Source organism: Muscardinus avellanarius (genome assembly GCF_963383645.1).
Source record: "Muscardinus avellanarius genome assembly, chromosome: 18".
NCBI lineage: Eukaryota > Metazoa > Chordata > Mammalia > Rodentia > Gliridae > Muscardinus > Muscardinus avellanarius.
Genome location: NC_137804.1, coordinates 52429611 through 52451153, shown reverse-complemented (window position 1 = coordinate 52451153; position 21543 = coordinate 52429611). Strand labels below are relative to the sequence as shown.

The following is a 21543-nucleotide window of genomic DNA, read 5'->3' as shown; positions in this document are numbered from 1 at the left end:
CCTACGACGACTCTGACGAGGACCGAGCCAATCGAAAGCCAGGACAGAAGGGTCCCGCCCCCGGCGGCCTCGTCGGGAGACTGGACGCGTCGGGGAGGGAACTTCGCGGTGACGTCATGGGAAGGCGGAGTCTTCACGGGGACCCCAGGGGTCGCTTTTCGCACCGTGCTGCGCATGCGTGATTTCTCGGTTTTGGAAAGATTAGGGCAGCTGGGGTTCCTTCTCTCTCTCTGGGATTCTGGGAAACTTTCCCGGATCTGCCCGGAGGGGGAGGCCCTGGCGCCAAGGGCTCCCCACATACGGACGCCCCTACTGGCTGGTCTCCAGAAGAGGGTCTTCCAGGGCCCCCAGGAGGCAGGGGTCCTCCCCAGGCCGGCAGGACCGCGGGCGGGCAGGGGTCCCCACGAAGCGGTCCCTATGGGGCGCGGGGCATGTGGAGCCGCAGGGAAGACGAGGGTCCTGCCCCCACGAGCCCTGTGGGGATTTGAAGGCCTTGGTTGGGGTCCACAGGACGGGGCTCCTGAGCGATGGGGTCTCAGGAGGAGTAGGGGTCCTGACTAGGCTCCGCCAAGGCCCGGGGTCCGAACCGCGCCCCACGGAGGGCGCGAGCCTAGCCGATTCAGCCCCCCAGGCGCGGGCGCCCAGCTCGGGGGCTCAGTGGTCTGCAGACCCCCGCATGGCCGCCTCCCTGGGCGACTGCCCTCCACGGGACCTAGTGGGGCGATGCCGGGCCGAGGGCCAGAGCCCGGGGCAACCGGCTCACCCTGCCGGGGGGACGGGGCCCCCACCCCCAGGGCGGACCCGCGGGCGCGGACCCCCGAACGCCAGCCTCCCTGCCCGCTCGCCCTCCTGGGGACAGAGGGACAGAGCTGGCCCGAGGGCAGGCACGGGGCACCCGGCTCGGCCAGCCGCCTCCACTGCCCCCCCCGTCGCCCCTCCTCTCCGCGGGGCCGGGCCGGGGGTGGCGCCTGGCGGGCCGGGGCGGGCCCCTCGGCGGGTGCAGTCGCCGGGCCGCGGGCGGCGGGACGGACGGCCGGGGTCCCGGTGGCACCCCGCGAGCGCCGTCATGGATCTGCTGTCGGCCCTGAGCCTGGGCGAGCTGGCGCTCAGCTTCTCGCGGGTGCCCCTCTTCCCCGTCTTCGACCTCAGCTACTTCATCGTCTCCATCCTCTACCTCAAGTATGAGCCAGGTAAGTGCAGGCCCGCGGCTGGAAAAGGGGTGTCACGGGGGGCGGGGGAGGCTGGGGTGAACTCAGGGGTCGCAGAGGAGGGAGGACAGCCCAGGGACTGGACGGAAGGAGGAGGCAGATGGTTAAGATCTTGGGGTTCTCCCACGCGCGCGGGGGAGGGAAGCTCGCCCCCACTCGTGAGCGTGGGGATGATGATGCCGGTGCGAGAGGGTGAGCTCGTTTGGAGGAGGGGGAGCAGGTGTTGGAGAGTGGGGTAAAGAAGACCGGGGATCCTGCGGGGGCAGGGCTGCAGGAACTTGGGAGGGGGCACAGATGGTGGCGGAGGTGCAGGCGGGCGTGGGCGCCGCGGGCAGGGTCAGATGTCCTAGCCGCCAGCCGCCTTGACCCTTCTCGTCCTTGGCACGCACATGGTAGCGGCTGCTGGATGTCTATATAAGGGCCGGCCTTACTGGGGGCTGCGATCGGGTTCGGGGAAAGTGATACGGGGGCCGCCTCCTCGCTGCATCTCTCGGGCACCCTCCTCTCTCCTCCCGTCCTCGTCTGTCGCCTGGACTATGCCGGAACCCATGGGAATTCTTCCAGCCCTGGCCTGGGAGCCTTTCTACTTATGGAGCAGATCCAGCCCCCCAGGCTGGGTGATTTGGGGTCAGCCTCCTTCACTCAGCTACAGACACTACCTGGGAATCGCAGGAGGATGAACCCAGCTTCTTTGATTTCCTTCCTTCCTTTTTTTTTTTTTTTTATGAAAATGAATGACCTCCTTAGAATATGCTCTACTTTTATACAAGGTTCCCCAGGAGCAACTATTTCTTGTTCAACTCCTAGTTTCTTAATTATTCTCGGACACTAGCCAACTTAATGGACAATAGAATTGAGCTTTAGAAAAAAAGACCGCCAGAAACCTGTGACCCTTTCTCCCATTTAGATATAAATTACGCCTTAATCTCAGAATGGAAATAGTCGTATTCTTTTTCAGGTGATAAAAATAGGCCCACGCCTGTAATCCCAGTACTTAAGAGACTGAGGGTTTGTGGCCAGCCTCAGCAACTTTAAGTCATCCCCAACTTAGTGTTTCAAAATAAAAGAATAAGGCCAGGCGTGGTAACACATGCTTCTGATCCTAGTACTTGGGAGGCTGAGACAAGAGGATCATGGTTCTCAGACAGCCTCAGCTTCTTAGTGAGGCCTTCTGCAATTTAGTGAGACCCTGTTTCAAAATAAAGATTATAACCGGGCATGGTGGCGCATGCTTATAATCGCAGCATTCGGGAAGCTGAGACAGGAGGATTGTGGTTTAGACAATCCGCAGCTACTTAGTGAGGCCCTTTGCAACTCAGTGAGATCCTGTTTCAAAATAAAGAATAAAAATAGGGCTGGAGGTGTAGCTCGGAGATAGAATGCCCTGGGTTCCATCTGTAGTACCGAAAAAAGAAAAGAAAAAGAAAAGAAAAATTGCAAAATGGGGCTGAGAGTGTAGCTCAGAGGTAGAATAAACCAGGGTTCCATCCCCAGTACCAAAAAGAAAACAGAAACAAAAAAACAAAACCAAAAACAAAATAAAAGAATAAAATAGGGCTGGAGGTATAGCTGGGAGATAGAGTGCCCTGGGTTCCATCCCCAGTAACACACACACACACACACACACACACACACACACACACACACACAGAGTCTGGGAGTGTAGCTCAGAGGTAGAATGCCCCTGGATTCAATCCCAGTACCAAAAAGTAATAAATAAAAAGGGTCAGGGGTGTATACAGCTCGGAGGTAAAATACCCCTGGAATCAATTCCAAATACCTCCCCAAAAGAAAACAAAAACAGTGCTCATATTTACTAAAAATCAAGCCGAAAGGCAAAAAGGCAAAAAGAAACACAGACATCTCGTGGTGGCCGCTGTCCGCGCTGTCTGCTTCGTGCCTTCATACCCTTAGACGTGTAGACAGCAACGTACAGTCCCGCGCATACAGGATCAGGCTCTAATTCTCAGGCGTCTTTGTTCTAGTTCTGCCCATCTAAAAACGCCAGAGCCTATTTCCTTAAAAGCTCCTCTGGTGAGCAGTTACTTTGCAAAGCAAAATAAGCTTTTGTGATTGTCCTGGTCAACTGGGGGCTGTGTTTCCTGTCTGGAGAATTCAGATGGGCGGCTCTTGCCACTGACCCGGGCAACCGCAGAACACAGCGCACCTTAGAAAAGCTCCAGCGTGAGGAGCCAGGTGCCGTGGGGTGGACGAAGAGCAAGGTGCCGGAGGACCGAGGTGTCCGGGTTGGCCAGGAGGCTGCAGGGAAGGTTTGGAAGTGCCCAAGCCTGAAGGCTCCAGAAGGCTCCAGAAGGATGAGGAGTGAGTGGTTCTCAGCCCTGGTGCACATAGCTCGTAGAGATTTTTTTTTTTTTTTTTTAATGGTACTGAGGGTAGAACTCAGGGGCTTTTCTACCTCCGGGCTATACTCCCAGACCTATTTTTTACTTTATTTGGAAACAAGGTCTCACTAAGTTGCTGAGAGCCTCACTAAGTAGCTGAGGCTGGCTTCGAACCTGTGCGATCCTCCTGTCTCAGCCTCCCAAGCGCCATGTACCATGCGTGGCTGTCTTTATTTTTGAAACAGGGTATCACTGAGTTACTAAGGGCCTTACTAAGTAGCTGATGCTGTCCCAGAACCGTGATCCTCCCGTCTCAGCCTCCTGAATGCTGGGATTACAAGTGTGCACCATCATGCCTGGCCAGTCTCAACAATTTAGGAAGACCCTTTTATTTTGCAGTTCTGGGGATGGAACCCAGGGGCATTCTACCTTCGGGTTACACCCCCATCCTTACTTTTTATTCTTTATTTTGAAGTAGGGTCTTACTGAGTAACAAGACCCTCTTTCTTTCTTTTATTTTTATTTTTATTTTTTTTGGTGGTACCGGAGTTCCTGGAAGCCCTTCTACCTCCGGGCTACACTCCCAGACCTATTTTATATTTTTAGTTGGAAACAGGGTCTCTTAAGCCAGCGCGGCTGGCTTTGAACCTGCGCCATCCTCCTGTCTCCGCCTCCCAAGCGCGGGGATTACAAGCGTGCGCCACCTCCCTGGCTACAAGACCCTTTTTCAAAACAAAAAAATAAAAAGAGGCTGAGGACAGAGCTGGGAGGTGGAATGAATGCCTCTGGGTCCCATTCCTAGTACCAGAAAATAAAAAAAAAAAGTAACCTGGGGTGTATTCATTCGAGTCACCCCTCCATGCCAGTCTGGTCTGGAGCTGTACCTATCCTCTATATTTCTATCTTTCTAATAAACTTCTTTAAATCTTCAAAAAAAAAAAAAAGTAACCTGGTTAATGGAGCCGGTAGATCCTCCTCCCCGCCTTAGGCGTGTGCACTGAGCCTCTTCAAATATTTCTTCTCTGAATCCCTGCGCCAGTTGCAGGACCAGCAACAGAATTTGCAAGGCCAGGTACAAGATGATTCTGCGGGGCCCCTTGTGCAGGGGTGAAGCATTTCAGCCCAGTGACAGCCCAGGGTTAAGCCAGTCTGGGGCCCTCTGGAGCTTCCCCCGGAACCAGCCCCTGCAGATGAGCCAAGCTCGCTTTCAGAAAAAATCTCTGAAACGGGGCTCGTTTCTTCCCGGAGCGCTGGGGAGACACCCAAGTGGCGGGTTCACCTCTGATCATCAGTTCCCACATCTGTGAAGTGGGGCGTTTGAAACATCATCCTGGACTCCCTCTCCCGGCTCCATGAAGATCTGTGGAGCTTCGGCAGCCGTGCCATCTGAGCCGGCTGTGAGAGGCAGTTGTGTTTATTTGGAAGGCTGTGAAGGAGTGTGTTACCTGAGATCCTGGTCAGGATAAAGCTCAGAGTGTGGCCGTCATGTGTGTCGTCTGGCCGGAAGTGCAGAGTCCCAGGCCCCAGCCAGATCTGCTGAATCTGATTCAGAACTGGACCCCTCAGTGGTCCCTAAGCATGGTGGAGTTCCAGAGACGGGAAGCTGGGCACGATGACACATGCCCAGAATCTTACGATTTGAGAGGCTGAGACCGGAAGATTGAGGGTTCTCGGCCAACCTCAGCAACTTAGGCCCTCAGCAACCTAGTGAGACCCTGTTTCAAAACAAAAAGATAAAAAGGAGCCAGGTGTAGTGGCGCACACTTGTAATCCCAGCATTTGGGAGGCTGAGACAGGAGGATCGGGGTTCGCGGACAGCCTCAGCTACATAGTGAGGGCTTTTGCAGCACAGCGAGACACTATTTCAAAACAAAAAATAAAAAATAGGGCTCGGGGGTATAGCTCGGAGGTAGAATGTCCCTGGGTTCCATCCCCAGTACTGCAAAATAAATAAATAAGACTAAAAAATAGTGCTGGGGGTATAGCTCAGAGGTATAATGCCCCAGTTTTTTTTTTCCCCCTGGTACCACAGGAAAAAATAAATAAATAAAAATAAAAAGGCCAAGGGTGTAGCTCAGAAGTAGAGTGTCCCTGGGTTCCATCCCCAGCATCAAAAAGAAAGATGAGCTGCCTGCTAAATCTGGAGTTTCCCCAAGGGCTGGAGGTCAGAGGCTGGCTCGCTGCTGGGGGACCCCAAAAATCTATGGAAGGAGGGCCGGGCGTGGTGGCGCACGCTTGTAATCCCCGCGCTTGGGAGGCAGAGACAGGAGGATCGCGCAGGTTCGAAGCCAGCCGCGTGCACTGGCTTAGGAGACCCTGTTACAAATAAAAATGTAAATATAGGTCTGGGAGTGTAGCCCGGAGGTAGAAGGGCTTCCAGGAACCCCAGTACCACCAAAAAGAAAAAAACAATCTATGGAAGGAAAGAGGAGGATGCAGCGGCTGCTGCCTGTGTCAATGCAGGAATGAATGAATGAAGAAATGAATGAAGGATGGGTGGATCCTTGCTCATGGCGGGCGTGGTGGCGCACGCTTAGAATCCCAGCTTTCAGGAGGCTGAGACAGGAGGATCGCGGTTCAGCCTCAGCTACTTAGTGAGGCCCTCTGCAACTCAGTGAGACCCTGTTTCAAAATAAAGAATAAAAAACAGGGTTGGGCTGGGCGTGGTGGTGCACGCTTGTAATCCTTGCACTTGGGAGGCTGAGACAGGAGGATCACGTAGGTTTGAAGCCAGCCTCCACTGGCTTAACAGACCGTTTCCAAATTAAAAAAAGAAAAAAAAGAAAAAAATATATAGTAGGTCTGGGAGTTTAGCCCAGAGGTAGAAGGCCCCTGGGTTCAATCCTCAGTACTGCAAAAAAGTACACACACACACACACACACACACACACACACACACACACACACATGGGCTTTCTACCTTCAAGTTACACCCCCAGCCCTATTTTTTTTATTCTTTATTTTGAAATGGGGGTCTCACTAGGTTGCAAAGGGTTTCACTAAGTAGCTGAGGCTGTCTTGCAAACCACAATCCTCCTGTCTCATCCTCCCAAATGCTGGGATTACAAGCATGTGCCACCATGCCTGGCCAGTTTTATTTTTTTTATTTTGAAACAGGGTCTGCTAGGTTGAAGAGAGTCTCACCATTGCTGAAGCTGTCCTTGAATCTGTGATCCTCCTGTCTCAACCTTCCAAGTCCTGGGATTTTAGGCATTCACCACCACACACAGCTGCAATTCAATATCTTTATAGAATGTTCCAGACATTCTGGTCAACATATCTCATATTCCCCCCCCCCCATTTTGGTGGTACTGGGGTTCCTGGAAACCCTTCTACCTCCGGGCTACACTCCCAGACCTATTTTTATATTTTTATTTGGAAACAGGGTCTCTTAAGCCAGCTGAGGCTGGCTTCGAACCTGCGCGATCCTCCTGTCTCTGCCTCCCGAGCGCGGGGTTACAAGCGTGCGCCACCATGCCCGGTGTCCTTTTTCTCTCTTTTGATTGGTTGATTTTGCAGTACTAGGGATGGAACCCAGGGGCATTCTACCTCTGAACTACACCCCCAGCCCTATTTTTTAGTCTTTATTTTGAAACAGGGTCTCACTCAGCTGTGGAGAGCTTCACTAAGTAGCTGCGGCTGATCACAAATCTACGATCCTTGTGTCTCAGTCTCCCAAGTACTGGGATTTAAGCACGTACTACTATGCCCGGCTGGCTGGCTGGCTTATTCATTTATTTACTTATTTATTTATTGTGCTGAGGATGGAACCAAGGGCATTCTACCTCTGAGCTATACCCCTAGCCATTTTTTATTCATTGATTGATTGATACTGGTTACTGAACCCAGGGGCCCTCTACCTCTGATCTATACCCTCAGCCCTATTTTATTTTGTATTTCAAAACAGGGTCTTGCTAGGTTGCTGAGGGCCTCAGTAAGTTGTGAGGCTGCTCTCAAGCTTGTGACCTTTTTTTTCTTTTCTTTCTTTTTTCTTTTTTTGCAGTACTGAGGATGGAACCCAGGAGTATTCTATCTCCAAACTATACCCCCCACACCCCAGCCCTATTTTTTTTTTTTATTTTGAAACAAGGTCTCACTAAGTTGCAGAAGGCCTCACTACTTAGCTGAGGCTATCCCGTGAACCGTGATCCTCCTGTCTTAGCCTCTCGAATGCTGGGAATACAAGTGCGTGCCACCACGCCTGGCAACTTGTGACCCCTTGGCCTCAGCTGCCCAAGTACTGGGATGACAGGCATGCACCACCATGCCCAGCTACAGAGCTCAGTTTTACAAATGCAGCCACGGCCGGGCGTGGTGGCCACGCTTGTCATCCCCGCGCTCGGGAGGCGGAGACAGGAGGATCGCGCAGGTTCGAAGCCAGCCGCGCGCGCTGGCTTAGGAGACCCTGTTTCCAAATTTTAAAAAAATGTAAAAATAGGTCTGGGAGTGTAGCCCGGAGGTAGAAGGGCTTCCAGGAACCCCAGTACCACCAATAAATAAAAATGCAGCCACTGTGGGCCTGAGGATGCAATTCAGTACTAAAGTGCTTGCCTAGCATGTGTGAGGCCCTGGGTTCCATCCCTAGTACTGTGTGTGCAGGAGTGTGTGTGTGTGCGTGTGTGTGTGTGTGTGTGTGTGCGTGTGTGCGTGTGTGTGTGTGCGTGTGTGCGTGTGTGTGTGTGCGTGTGTGTGTGTGCGCGTGTGTGTGTGCGTGTGTGTGTGTGCGTGTGTGTGTGTGCGTGTGTGTGCGTGCGTGTGTGTGTGCGCGTGTGTGTGCGCGTGTGTGTGTGTGTGTGCGCGTGCGTGTGTGTGTGCGTGTGTGTGTGTGCGCGTGTGTGTGTGCGTGTGTGTGTGTGTGCGTGTGTGTGTGTGCGTGTGTGTGTGTGTGCGCGCGCTCTCGCTCTCTCTCTGAAATTTCTACCCCCAGCTATTTTCCTTTGCATTTCAGTTCAGGAACACCTCTTGCCTAATTGCTAAGCGTTAAGCAAGTTTTCTTCCTCACAGGCACCCTGCGGAATGACTGATAGCACTGGGGTCATCCATTCTGGCCGGGTTTACCTAAGACCAGCTGCAAAAGTCTCCAGCCGCAGGAACGCCCTGGGGCCCCAGCAGAGCAGGGTGGGTGGTCGCCAGAAGTTAGCATCCCCATTATAAGCTCGGGCAAGCAGAACCCTAAGAGGGTGACCTGCCCCCCACTTACCCAGGGAGAGGCCTATCGGCTGTGGCATTTGAATTTGAAACCCAGGTCCTCTGGCTTCCTGACTGGGCTCCAGAAGGTCCGTGGCACAGGGCGGAACTGCCCGGGCTTTGGAGGTAGGGGGCAGCTTCTGAGCCACCATCTTGTACTACATCCTCAGGGTGGGCCTGTCCCACACAGTCAGCCTCCGTCTTTGCATCTGTGAAATGGGACTTTCAAGCTGGAAGATCGCGGTTCGAGGACAGCCTCAGCTACTACTTACGCCCTTTGAAACTCAGTGAGACCCTGTTTCAAAATAAAGACTAGCCAGGCGTGGTGGCGCACGCTTGTAATCCCAGCACTTGGGAGGCTGAGACAGGAGGATCACACAGGTTTGAAGCCAGCCTCAGCTACATAGTGAGGCTCTCGGGTACTTAGTGAGACCCTGTCTCCAAATAAAATAGAAAATAGTTCTGGGAGTGTAACCTGGAGGTAGAATGCCCCTGGGTTCCATCCATGGTATTGCAAAAAAAAAAAGGTACTTTCAGCCTGTCCTTCTAGGGAGGGACAGAGGGGCTAGATAAGGATAGCACAGGATTACTTGGGTCACCATTCCACCCAGGAATGTGGATGTGTGCGCATCCCGGTTTGTTTGTTTGTTTGTTTGTTTATTTATTGTACTGATGATTGAACCCAGGGACACTCTACCTCCAAGCTACACCGCTAGCCCTTTTTTACTTTACTTTTTGGAACAGAGTCTTGCTAAGTTGCTAAGGCTGGCCTCAAACCTGCAATCCTCCTGTCTCAGCCTCCCTGGGATTACAAGTGTGCGCCACCATGCCCAGTTTCACGCTTCATCCTGGCCTGTTGACAGCGGAAGAAACTGAGGCTGGGGAATGGGGGGGGCAGCTCTTTGCTTTAGAGGCCACCCCAGGATAAAGGACAAAACCAGAGCTGGGGCAGTGAGTTCTGTACCAGGGCGTGCTCAGAAGGAGCCGAGAGCCTGCTTGTAGGTTTCACTGAAGGCCACGCCCCACCCCCACTCCCGGCTCAGTCCCTCTGCTGAGCCCAAAGGGCACAAGAAAGACCCTGGAAAGAATTCCGTCCTGGGAGTTATTTTTAGATGCAGTGGTATACATTTCTGCAGAGTGGGTGCCTCGCCAGCTGCTCGGGAGGATTAACTGGGCGGAGGCTGTGTTTTAAATAGATGTCCAGGATAGGACCGGGGAGAGTTTGGCCTGTCTCCGAGGCCCTCCGTGAGTGTTGGGGTTTAGGATAACATCAAAGGTGGAGGAAGGTTTCGTTCCAGTTCTTATCAGGAACTAGGCAAATAAGGGATGACAGTGTGAAAGAGATTTTTTTCTTTTTTTTTTTTTTTTTTTTCGGTACTGGGAGTGGAACCCAGAGGCATTATACCTCTGTTCTACACCCAATTTTTTAGTCTTTTATTTTATTTATTTTTTATTTTTTTAGTGGTACTAGGGATGAACCCCAGGGGCTTCCTGCCCCTGGGCTACACTCCCAGACCTATTCTTATATTTTATTAGGAATCTGCCGGGCGTGGTGGCGTATGCTTGTAATCCCCACACTTGGGAGGTGGAGACAGGAGAATCGTGCAGGTTCAAAGCCAGCCTCAGCTACTTAGTGAGGCTCTCAGTAACTTAGCGAGACCCTGTTTCTAGATAAAATATAAAATAGGTCTGGGAGTGTAGCCTAGAGGTAGAAGGCCACTGGGTTCCATCCCCAGTACCACCAAAAACAAAACAAAACAAACAAAAAAATGGTCTCACTAAGTTGCTGAGAGCCTCAGTAAGTAGCTGAGGCTGGCTTCGAACATGTCTCAGCCTCCCAAGCGCGGGGATTACAAGCGTGCGCCACCATGTCCGGCTTTAGTCTTTTTATTTTTGAAACAGGGTCTCACTGAGTTATGAAGGACCTCGCTAAGTAGCTGAGGCTGTTGGGGAACTGTGATCCTCCTGTCTCAGCCTCCCAAATGCTGGGATTACAAGTGTGCGCCACCATGCCCGGTCAGAGAGAATATACTGATCACTTACCCCATAATTACTTGTATTGAGCATATGTGCTGATCGTAAAATGTCTGTGGAAGAATTGAACACATACTTCATGATCTCTTCCTATGGTGGAATATTTTACAGCGGCAAAAATAAACATTACTCTTGAAAACTCCGCTAAACCAGGTATGGTGGGGCATGCCTATAATCCCAGTACTTGGGAGGCCAAGACAGGAGACTAAGCTATGCCCTTAGCAACTTGACAAGATCCTGTTTCAAAATAAAATAGCCAGGCGTGGTGGTGCGCGCTTGTCCCCCCCCTCCCCCCCCCCCCCCCCCCCCCGGCTTGGGAGGCGGAGACAGGAGGATGGCGCGGGTTCGAAGCCAGCCGCGCAGGCTTAAGAGACCCTGTTTCCAAATTTAAAAAAAAAAGTATAAAATAGGTCTGGGAGTGTAGCCCGGAGGTAGAAGGGTTTCCAGGAACCCCAGTACCACCAAAATAAATAAATAAATAAATAAATAAATAAATAAAATAATAATTAAAAAAATAAAGGTAAAAAGGGCTGGGGGTATAGCTTAAAGGTAGAAAGCCCCTGGGTTGAATTCCTAATATCACATAAGGAAAGAAAAGAGCACATACTGTGCTAAGAGCAGAAGCCAGACACCAAAGGCGCATGTGTCGTCTGATCCTCCCTAAACAAAGTCGGCCCTCGGTATCCAGGGGTCCTCATCCCAGCTCTCTACCTGAACCAGGACTCTTTTCTTTTCTTTTCTTTTTTTAGTACTAGGGATTGAACCCAGAGGCATTCTACCTCCAAGCTTCCAAGCTACACTCCCAGCTTGATTTTATTTCTTATTTTGAAACAGCTTCTCACCGAGTTGCAAAGGGCCCAAGTAGCTGAGGCTGGCCTCAAACCGCGACCCTCTGTCTCAGCCTCCCCAGTGCTGGGATGCCAAGCGTGCGCCGCCACGCCCGGCTCTGGGTTTGCCTTGTGAACTTGACCAACAGCTGGGCCCTGGGTGGATGCTTTTGCAAGGCCGTCCGGATGAGGAGGGGCTGAGCGGAGGTGTGGGGGCGCTCTGGGGACACACGTCACGCCTCGCCTGCAGGCGCAGTGGAGCTGTCCCGACGCCACCCCACGGCCTCCTGGCTCTGCGCTATGCTGCACTGTTTTGGGAGCTACATCCTGGCCGACCTGCTCCTCGGGGAGCCCCTCATCGACTATTTCAGCAACAACTCCAGCGTCCTGCTGGCCACCGCCGTGTGGTAAGCAGAGGCGGGCGCGGGAGCTGGGCTGGGGACAGGGATGGCCGCAGGGTGGTGGGAACCCGGGGTCTGAGGAACCGGGACCCAGCCGCGCACCCAGGGGCGCAGTCTGACACCTGGCCTCCCAACGCCCCCACGGCCTGGCCCTCACCCTGACGCTGGTGCGGGTCTCCCCGAAGGTACTTGATCTTCTTCTGCCCCATGGACCTCTTCTATAAGTGTGTCTGCTTCCTGCCTGTGAAGCTCATCTTCGTGGCCATGAAGGAGGTGGTGAGAGTCCGCAAGATCGCAGTGGGCATCCACCACGCACATCACCACTACCACCACGGCTGGTTTGTCATGATCGCCACCGGGTGGGTCAAAGGTAAGCGGGAGGTAGCAGTGAGATGTCACCCCAGAGCCGGGCGCCGGGAGGCTGAGACAGGAGGATCGCAGATCAGAAGCTAGCCTCAACAAGCTGGGAAGACTGTGTTTTCAACAGAGAATACAGCCAGGTGTGGTGGCGCACGCTTGTCATCCTAGTACTTGGGAGGCTGAGACAGGAGGATCGCCGTTCGCGGCCAGCCTCAGCTACTTAGTGAGGCCCTCCGCACCTTGTTTCAAAATAAGAAAATAGCCAGGTGTGCTGGCGTACCCTTGTAATCCCTGCACTTGGGAGGCGGAGACAGGAGGGTCACACAGGTTCAAAGCCAGCCTCGCTGGCTTAAGAGACCATGTTTCCAAATAAAAATATATTAAAAAAAATAGGTCTGGGAGTATAGCCCAGGGGTAGAAGGGCTTTCAGGAACCCCAGTACCACCAAAAACAAAGAAGAAAAAGAAAATAGCCAGGTGTGGTGGCTCACGCTTGTAATCCTAGCATTCGGGAGGCTGAGACAGGAGGATCGAGGTTCACCCACAGCCTCAGCTACTTAGGCCCTTTGCAACTCAGTGAGACCCTATTTCAAAATAAAGAATAAACTAGGTGTGGTGGTGCATGCTTGTAATCCCAGCACGTGGGAAGCTGAGACAGGAGGATGACACAGGTTCAAAGCCAGCCTCAGCTACTTAGTGAGGCTCTCAGCAACTTAGTGAGACCCTGTTTCCAAATAAAATAGAAAATAGGTCTGGGAGTATAGCCCAGAGGTAGAAAAGCCTCTGGGTTCCTGGGTTCCACCCCCAGTACCACAAAAAATAAATAAATAAAGAAAAAAAAATAGGGCTGGATGTGTAGCTGAGAGGTAGAATGCCCCTGGGTTCAATCCCCAGGACCAAAAATAAATAAATACTTAATGATAAGGCCAGGGGTGTAACTCAGAGGTCGAATGCCCTGCATTTGATTCCCAGTTTAAAAAAAAAAATGGAAGAAGAAGAGAAAAAGAAAGAAATATCAAAGCATAGCAGCTGCTCCAGGTTAAGAGGGTGAAGAATGGAGTGGGTGTCTGTACCTCCCCATGAACCAATACCTGATTGGTCGCCAGCACCTGTTGTGGATGGTGGCACACGTCTGTATGCCCAGTCCTTGGGAGGTTGAGACAGGAGGGTCACTGGTTCAGGGCGAGCCTCAGCAACATAGTGAAACCCTCAGCAACCGCCTGAGACCCTGTTTCAAAAATCAAAAGATAGAGCTGAGTGTGGTGGTGCACTCAGCTCTAATCTAATTCCAAGTACTGTAATCCCAGTACTTGGCAGGCTGAGATAGGAGAATCACAGGTTCAAAGCCAGCCTCAGCAATTTAGTGAGGCCCTCAGCAACCGTGTGAGACCCTGTTACCAAATAAGAAATAAAAGCAGGCCAGGTGTAGTGGTGCACGCTTGTAATCCCAGCATTTGGGAGGCTGAGACCAGAGGATCACAGTTCGCAGACAGCCTCAGCTACTTAGGCCCTCTGCAACTTAGTGAGACCCTGTTTCAAAAATAGAGAATAAAAAATAGGACTGGGGGTGTAGCTCGGGGGTAGACTGTCCCTGGGTTCTATTCCCAGTACTGCAAAAATAATAAATAAATAAATAAATAAATGCCAGGAGTGGTGGCCCACACTCGTAATCTCCTAGCACTTGGGAGGCTGAGACAAGAGGATCGCGCAGGTTCGAAGCCAGCCTCAGCTACTTAGTGAGGCTCTCAGCAACTTAGTGAGACCCTGTTTCCAAATAAAGTATAAAATTGGCCTGGGAGTATAGTCCAGAGGTAGAAAAGCCCAAGTTCCACTCCCAGTACCACCAAAAAATAAAAAAAAATACATAAATACATAGATAAAAGTCGTGGTTCAGTTCCCAGTACCACACACACACAAAGTACCACACACACACAAAGCCAATGCTCAGTCAATAGCCAAGGCTTGTCATAGTTCAATAGCAGAGTCACAAAAGCTGATCTCGCCAGAGCAGGGTTGCTCTGCCTTGGCGCGGGGGAATCCGGGCCTGCCTCTTCCTTTGCGGTGGGGGCTGCGCTGGGCACTGCAGGACACTGGGTAGTGTCCCTGGCCTTTGCCACCATGCGCCGGCGGCACCCTTGTGCCCCGCCCCGATGGCCAAAAATGTCCCGGACACTGCCAGATGCCTCCCGGACAGTGAAATCACTCCGGACGAGCACCCTTTCTCTAGGCTTCACACTGGGGGCCTCAGGGGGCCACGGGCTCCTGTCAGCCCGGAACACCTGCGGACACTTGGGTGTTGGTACGTATTTATTTTGCAGTGCCGGGGATGGCACCTAGGGCCTCATGCGTGCTTGGCAAGCCTCTGCCATCGGGCTGCTCCCCGGGGCCCTCGGTTGGTGGGCTTGTTTAGTTGATTAGGCCCTCGTTGATTAGTTGGTTGGTTGGTACTGGAGGTGTAGCTTGGAAGTAGACCGCCTTTGGGTTCCGTCTTCAATATCGAAAAACAAGGGAGATAGTAATAATAATAATAATAATAATAATAATAATAATAATCCCCCGCCCCCGGAGCAGAGAGGTTGCTTCCTTGGAAAGTCAGTGAGAAGAAAGGGGGCGTGGGGTGCGGGCTGGTTCACCAGTGCCCTGTCCCACAGGCTCCGGCGTCGCCCTGATGTCCAACTTTGAGCGGCTGCTGCGAGGGGTCTGGAAGCCGGAGACCAATGAATTCATGCACATGTCCTTGTGAGTACCCCACCTGTCCCCCCGCCTCCCCGATTCCTCTTGTGTGCACAGGCGACCTTCCCTGGGTTGGAGACTAGTGATAGCTGCGGAGAGCTGCAGCCCCTGAGTCTGCCTTTTCGAAGCATCCAGAGGCTATGCCCAGGACCGCGCAGACAGGGAGCCTGGAGGATGGGGGCAGGGAGAGCTGCAGGGAAGAAGTGGCATTTGTTTGGGGGGTTTTGAAGAGTGAGTAGGAGTTTTCTGGCTAAGAAGTGGCCTCTGGGTAGAGGTCAGTCTCTCTGCCAGCTGATGTTGGAAAAGAGCAGGAATACTGCCAGGTCTCCAGGGTCAGGGGGAGTGTTGAGCGGGGACAAGGGATAGGACGCTTGGGGAGCGTGGGCACAGTGGGGTATGGCGGAGGGGCGGGGAGTGTGGCTTCAGCTAAATGGAAAATGGCGAGCAGGACCAGACCACAGCATCTGAGACCCACACAGGAGCCCAGGCTGCATTTAGCCTAATACATTTATTTTTAGCCGAGTGTGGTGGTGCACGCTTGTAATCCCAGCATTCAGGAGGCTGAGACTGGAGGATCACGGTTCGTAGACAGCCTCAGCTAATTAGTGAAGCCTTTGCAACTCAGTGAGACCCTGTTGCAAAATAGAGAATAAAAAATAGGGCTGGGGGTGTAGCTCAGAAATAGAATGCCCCTGGGTTCCATCCCCAGTACCGCAAAGAATAAAATTAATTAAAAATAAATAAAACAGAATGAAAATGGCTGGTTGTATACCTTAAAGGTAGACGGCCCCTGGGTCCAATCTCCAGTACCCAAACAAAAACAAAGAAAGAAAGAAAGAAAAAGAAAGAAAGAAAGAAAGAAAGAAAGGATGGAGCAGAGTCCAGAGGACCCAGACGTGACCTCTGCTGCCTTCTTCCCATGGCACACGACTGCTGCTTAATTTTCCCAGTAAGACTGGAATTAAGAATAGAATTAAGATAGAAGGCCCCTGGGTTCCATCCCCAGTACTGCAAGGAAAAAAAAAAAAAAGAATAAAAAAATAGAGCTGAGGGTAAAGCTCCGAGGTAGAATGCCCCTGGGTTCTATCCCCAGTACTGCAAATAAATAAATAAATAAATAAATAAATAAATAAATAAATAAATAAGGCTGGGTATATCTGGGAAGTAGAATGCCCCTGGTTTCCATCCTCAGTACCTCAAATAATAAACAGACAAACAAATAAATAGGCTGGGGGTGTAGCTTGGAGGTAGAATGCCCCTGGGTTCCATCCCCAGTACTGCAAATTAATTAATTAATTAATTAAAATAAAAGACACAGCCGGGCGTGGTGGCGCATGCTTGTAATCCCCGCACTTGGGAGGCGGAGATAGGAGGATCATGCAGGTTTGAAGCCAGCTGCGCTAGCTTAATAGACCCTGTTTCCAAATAAAAAAAAGTATAAAATAGGTCTGGGAGTGTAGCCCGGAGGTAGAAGGGTTTCCAGGAACCCCAGTACCACCAAAATATAAATAAATAAAAATAAATAAATAAATATAAAAGGCACTCTTGGAATAGAAAGATTCCAGGGCTTAGAGGGCACCTCGCAGGGGCGGAACCAAACCCAGGTCAATCCATCAGGAGGCAGAGATGCCGCTTGGTCCTGAGTCCCCCACATCTTCCCGCCACACACTTGGGAAGCCGGGCTGGGAGCTGGCCGGGGCGGGGCGCTGGTGGGGGGGCAGAAACCTGAGCTGGACGTGCTCCTGCAGCCCCACCAAGGCCAGCCTGTACGGAGCCGTGCTCTTCACCCTCCAGCAGACCCGCTGGCTCCCGGTGTCCAAAGCCAGTCTCATCTTCCTCTTCACCATGTTCATGGTGTCCTGCAAGGTAAGCCCTCCTCTGCCCCTGGCCTTTCCGCCTCGCCCAGTCCTGTCCCTCCTGGGATGGGGCAGGGACCTCGGATGCTTCCAGTGTCTGTGGCCCAGACGGGACAGCCCAGGGGTGGGGGGCAGCTTTCCAGAGGTCTATGGAGGGAGAGTCTTCGAAAGGCCATGTCCAGGCCAGCTGTGGTGGCGCACGCCTCGAATCCCGGTGCATGGGAGGCTGGGTCAGGAGGATCCCAGGTTCGAGACCAGCCACAGCAACCTGTTTCCAAATAGAAAATAAAAAGGGCTGGGAGAGCAGAGTGCGGTGGCGCACGCTTATCATCCCAGTACTTGGGAGGCTGAGACGGGAGGATTGGAGGTTGGCAGCCAGCCTCAGCTACTTACTGAGACTTCCGCAACTTAGGCCCTGTTTCAAAAGAAAAAAATAGGGCTGGGGGTATAGCTTGGAGGTAGAGTGCTCCTGGGTTCCATCCCCAGTAGCAGAAAAAAAAAAAAAGACTAGGAGAACTGAGCATGGTGGCGCATGCTTGTAACCCCTGCATTCGGGAGGCTGAGACAAGAGGACCACGGTTCGGTTCACAGACAGCCTCAGCTACTTGGGGAGGCCTGTAGCAACTCAGTGAGGCCCTTTTTCACAATAAAGAATAACAAATAGGGCTGGGGTTGTAGCTCGGAGGTAGACTGTCCTGGGTTCAATCTCCAGTACTACAAAAAGAGGGGAGGTGGGAAGGGAATTGGGAGGTAGAATGCCCTTGAGTTTGGTGGCCTAGTACCACCAAAGGGGGGGGGGGAGTAGTATCCATCAGGTGGGGATAGGGACAAGCAGCTTGGTTCCTTGGGCTCGGAGCGCAGAGGGGCACCATGGGAATTCATCCTCAGGAAGCCCGTGGCTTGGCTGGGCAGGAAGGATTCTCGTGGGAAGGATTCTTGTCAGCGGTTTCAGCACCATGCTCTCCTTTGTCCATGGAGGTGGGGAGCCCTGTTCCCCAAAGCATGGAAGGCCCCAGCTCAAGGGCTGCCTCTCCCCTGAGAGAGGACCACGGGGAAGTGCCAGAGCATCCCTGCATCACCACACAGGGCTGAGTCCAGCCCCACCGGGGCCTGCGGTTCAACACCAGCCCAGTGTGAGTCCAGCTGGGCCCCTGCAGCGGAATACCAGATTAGACAGCTGCTCAGCAGCAGAAGCCGATGGTCACAGTCTGGGAGCTGGGAGCCCAGGGCTGGGTGGAGAGGGGGTAGGGTCTGCCGAGGTTCCTTTTCCAATTGCAAATGGCTCATATCTTGCGTGTGTGGTGGAAGGGGGCTAGTTGGCTCTCCCAGACCTCTTTTGTTTTTATTTTTTGTGTGCTAGGGATTGAACCCAGGGGCATTGTACCTGCAGGCTACACTCCCAGCCCCGTTTAGTTTTGACTTTTTATTTATTTTAGTTTAGTTTTTGCAGAACTGGGGATAGAAGCCATGGGGGTTCTACCTCTAAGCAACAACCCCAGGCCTATATTTTATTCTTTATTTTGAAACAGGGTCTCACTGAATTGCAAAGGGCCTCACCAAGTAGCTGAGCCTGTTCACGAACCGCGATCCTCCTGTCTCAGCCTCCCAAATGCTAGGATTACAAGCATGTGCCACCACGCCAGGCTTAGTTTTTATTTTCAAACAGGATTTCACTAAATTGCCTAGGACCTCACTAAATGGCTGAGCCTGGCCGCGAACCTGCGCTGCTTCTGTCTCAGCCTCCCAATTGCTGGGGTTATGGGTGTGCCCCACCATGCCCAGCCCAAACCTCCTTCACAAGGACATCAATCCAGTCATGAGGAATGTGTCCTTCTGACCTAGTCACTCCCAAAAGACCTTATCTTCTGATACTACCACCTTGATGATTAGGTCCAACACAGGGATTTGGGGGCACACATTCAGACCAGAGTGCCCTGGGAGCCTGGGGGGCTTATGGGAGGACCGAGGGTTGGGCATCCCTGGATACCAGGACAGGTGCATCCTGGAAATATACACAGCATGGACTGGGGCTGGGGCTGGGCCACCTCCTCCCTGTCCTCTCTGACTTTCTTTTCTCTCCCCTCCTCTTCCTGCCTCGGTCCTCCTCTGGCTGTCACTGCACCCTGCAACCCCTCTGCAGGTGTTCCTGACGGCCACGCACTCCCACAGCTCCCCGTTCGATGTCCTGGAGGGCTACATCTGCCCCGTGCTCTTTGGAGCAGCCTGGGGAGGTGACCGTCACCATGACAACCATGGCGCCTCCCATGGCGGGTCGCACGGCAGTGGGCCAGGCGCCCAGCATTCCGTCCTGCCCCCCAAGTCCAAGGAGGAGCTGAGCGAAGGCTCCAGGAAGAAGAAAACTAAGAAGGCGGATTAATGGGCGGCCCAGGGGACCCCGGGGGCACCGGAGAGAGGACTGGGACCCGGGACCCTCAGAACTGGGGTTTGGAATTTTGCTCTCTGGGTCTTGATTTTTTCCATCTGCAAATTGAGGCCACCAGGATACGAGGTGAAGGACTTTTCTAGGAATGGAAGGTATCTCTGCCAGGACCCCAGAGAGTTACAGCTTTGGGGTGTGTACAGAGTCCCAGAAGCAGGCCAGCTAAAAACTCTGGCAGGTAAGCCTGCCGTGGTGGCACACAACTGTAATCCCAGTACTGGGGAGGCTGAGACCGGAGGATCACAGGTTCGAGGCCATCCTCAGCTATTTAGCAAGACCCTGTCTCAAAATCAAAAGGGCTGGGAATGGAGCTCAGTGGTAGGGCACCCTTGAGTTCAATCCCCACTATAAAACAAGAGCTGGCAGTTATATTCTTGGTTTTGTTTTTTATTTCTTTGAAATTGCATCTTGACTCAACAGCAGGCCATGGTAAGCCTCATTCGCTCATTCGATGGGCGTTTCCCCAGGACCTCCTGCAAGCCCGGTGCTGTGATCCCCGCCTGTGTCCTCCCCAGGCTCCTCGGTGGCCAGGCCTTCTCCCATGCCCACAGCTTTTGTAGCTCCTGCTGGGCATCCCCGGGCGAGTTGCTTCCCTTCTCTGACCTTCATGTTCCGCATCTGTGGACTGGACACCCACGACTCTCCTCTGTACAAGGACCGATAAGAAGCCAGACATGGAAAAGCTTTGCAACCTCATAAGCATCAGGCAGTCGGGAGGGGAGCCCAGGGCAGTTGTTAATTATGACTGAAAACAGCTTTGCTGGGCTTGGTGGCACACGCCTGTAATCCCAGTACCTGGGAAGCTGAGGCAGGAGGATCACAGATTCGAGGCCATCCTTGGCAACTTAGCAAGACCCTGTCTCAAAAAATAAAAAGGGTCAGCCGTGCTTGGGAGGCTGAAGCAGGAGGATTGCACAGGTTCGAAGCCAGCCTCAGCTACTTAGTGAGACCCTGTTTCCAAAGAAAGTATAAAATAGGTGTGGGAGTATAGCCCAGGAGCTCCTGGGTTCTATTCTCAGTACTCCCCCCCCCACACTAATAATTTAAAAAACAAAAACAAAGTGTGGTGGCACATACTTATAATCCCAGCATTGGGAGAGGCTGAGACAGGAGGATCCGGGTTCACAGACAGCCTCTGCTACTTAGTGAGCCCCTTTGTAACTCGGTGAGACCTTGTTTCAAAATAAAGAATAAAAAATAGAAAAATAGGGCTGGGTGTGTAGCTCGGAGGTAGAATGCTCCTGGGTTCCAACCTTGATACTGAAAAAATTTAATAAATAAAAAGGGTCTGGGAGCTGGACGTGGTGGCATATGTTTATAATCCCAGTGCTTGGGAGGCTGAGACAGGAGGATCACACAGGTTCGAAGCCAGCCTCAGCTACTGAGCGAGGCTCTCAGCAACTTTGTGAGACCCTGTTTCCAAATAAAGTATAAAATAGGAGCCAGGTGTGGTGGTGCACGCTTGTAATCCTAGAGCTTGGGAGGCTGAGGCAGGAGGATTGCAGTTTTAAAGCCAGCCTCAGCTACTTAGTGAGGCCCTTTGCAACTCAGTGAGACCCTGTTTTAAAATAAAGAATAAAGAGTCGGGCATGGTGGCGCATGCTTGTAATCCCAGTGCTTGGGAGGCTGAGACAGGAGGATTGCACAGATTCAAAGCCAGCCTCAGCTATTTAGTGAGGCTCTTAGCAATTTAGGGAGACCCTGTTTCCAAACAAAGTATAAAATAGGTCTGGGAGTATAGCCTGGAGGTAGAAAAGCTCCTGGGTTCCACCCCCAGTACCACCGAAAAATAAAATAAAATAAAACAGGTCTGAGAGTATGGCCTGGAGGTACATAAGCCCCTGGGTTCCACCCCCAGTACCAAAAAAAAAAAAAAAAAAAAGGTCTGGGGATGTAGCTTACTGGTTGAATGCCCCTGGGTTTAGTCCCCTCAGTGCCTCAAAAAGAAAAGAAAAACAACATTGCACTTTGGATGGTTGGTCTTTGTGGATCAGAGAACCTCACAAGTGACCTGGCCCCGAAGAGCCCCTCGGGAGACTTCTGGGGCAAGTTTAAGGGTTGGAAGGGCAAGCTTTGGCTTCAGGCTGCCTCTGAGCCCCACTCTGTCCAGCTCTGAGCCCACAGTTGGAAGTCCCCGGCCTCCTCACGCTGGGTCC

The 21543-nt window shown here is 52.4% G+C and overlaps 1 protein-coding gene across 2 annotated transcripts; it reads left to right on the top strand.

Annotated features, from left to right (window-relative positions):
* Positions 1–941: 941 nt before the first annotated feature.
* Positions 942–19324, top strand: TMEM38A (transmembrane protein 38A; the record flags this gene model as incomplete). Of its 2 annotated transcripts, XM_080716007.1 has the most annotated exons (6): positions 942–1190; positions 11849–12005; positions 12185–12369; positions 15010–15097; positions 16840–16957; positions 19088–19324. In XM_080716007.1, 6 exons carry the CDS (start codon positions 1067–1069, stop codon positions 19322–19324), a joined length of 909 nt encoding a protein of 302 aa, XP_080572133.1. The 2 variants fall into 2 exon arrangements, with proteins under 2 accessions (XP_080572133.1, XP_080572132.1); XM_080716006.1 differs by lacking the exons at positions 12185–12369; positions 15010–15097 and having other exon boundaries at positions 1067–1190.
* Between the last annotated feature and the right edge of the window lie 2219 nt (positions 19325–21543).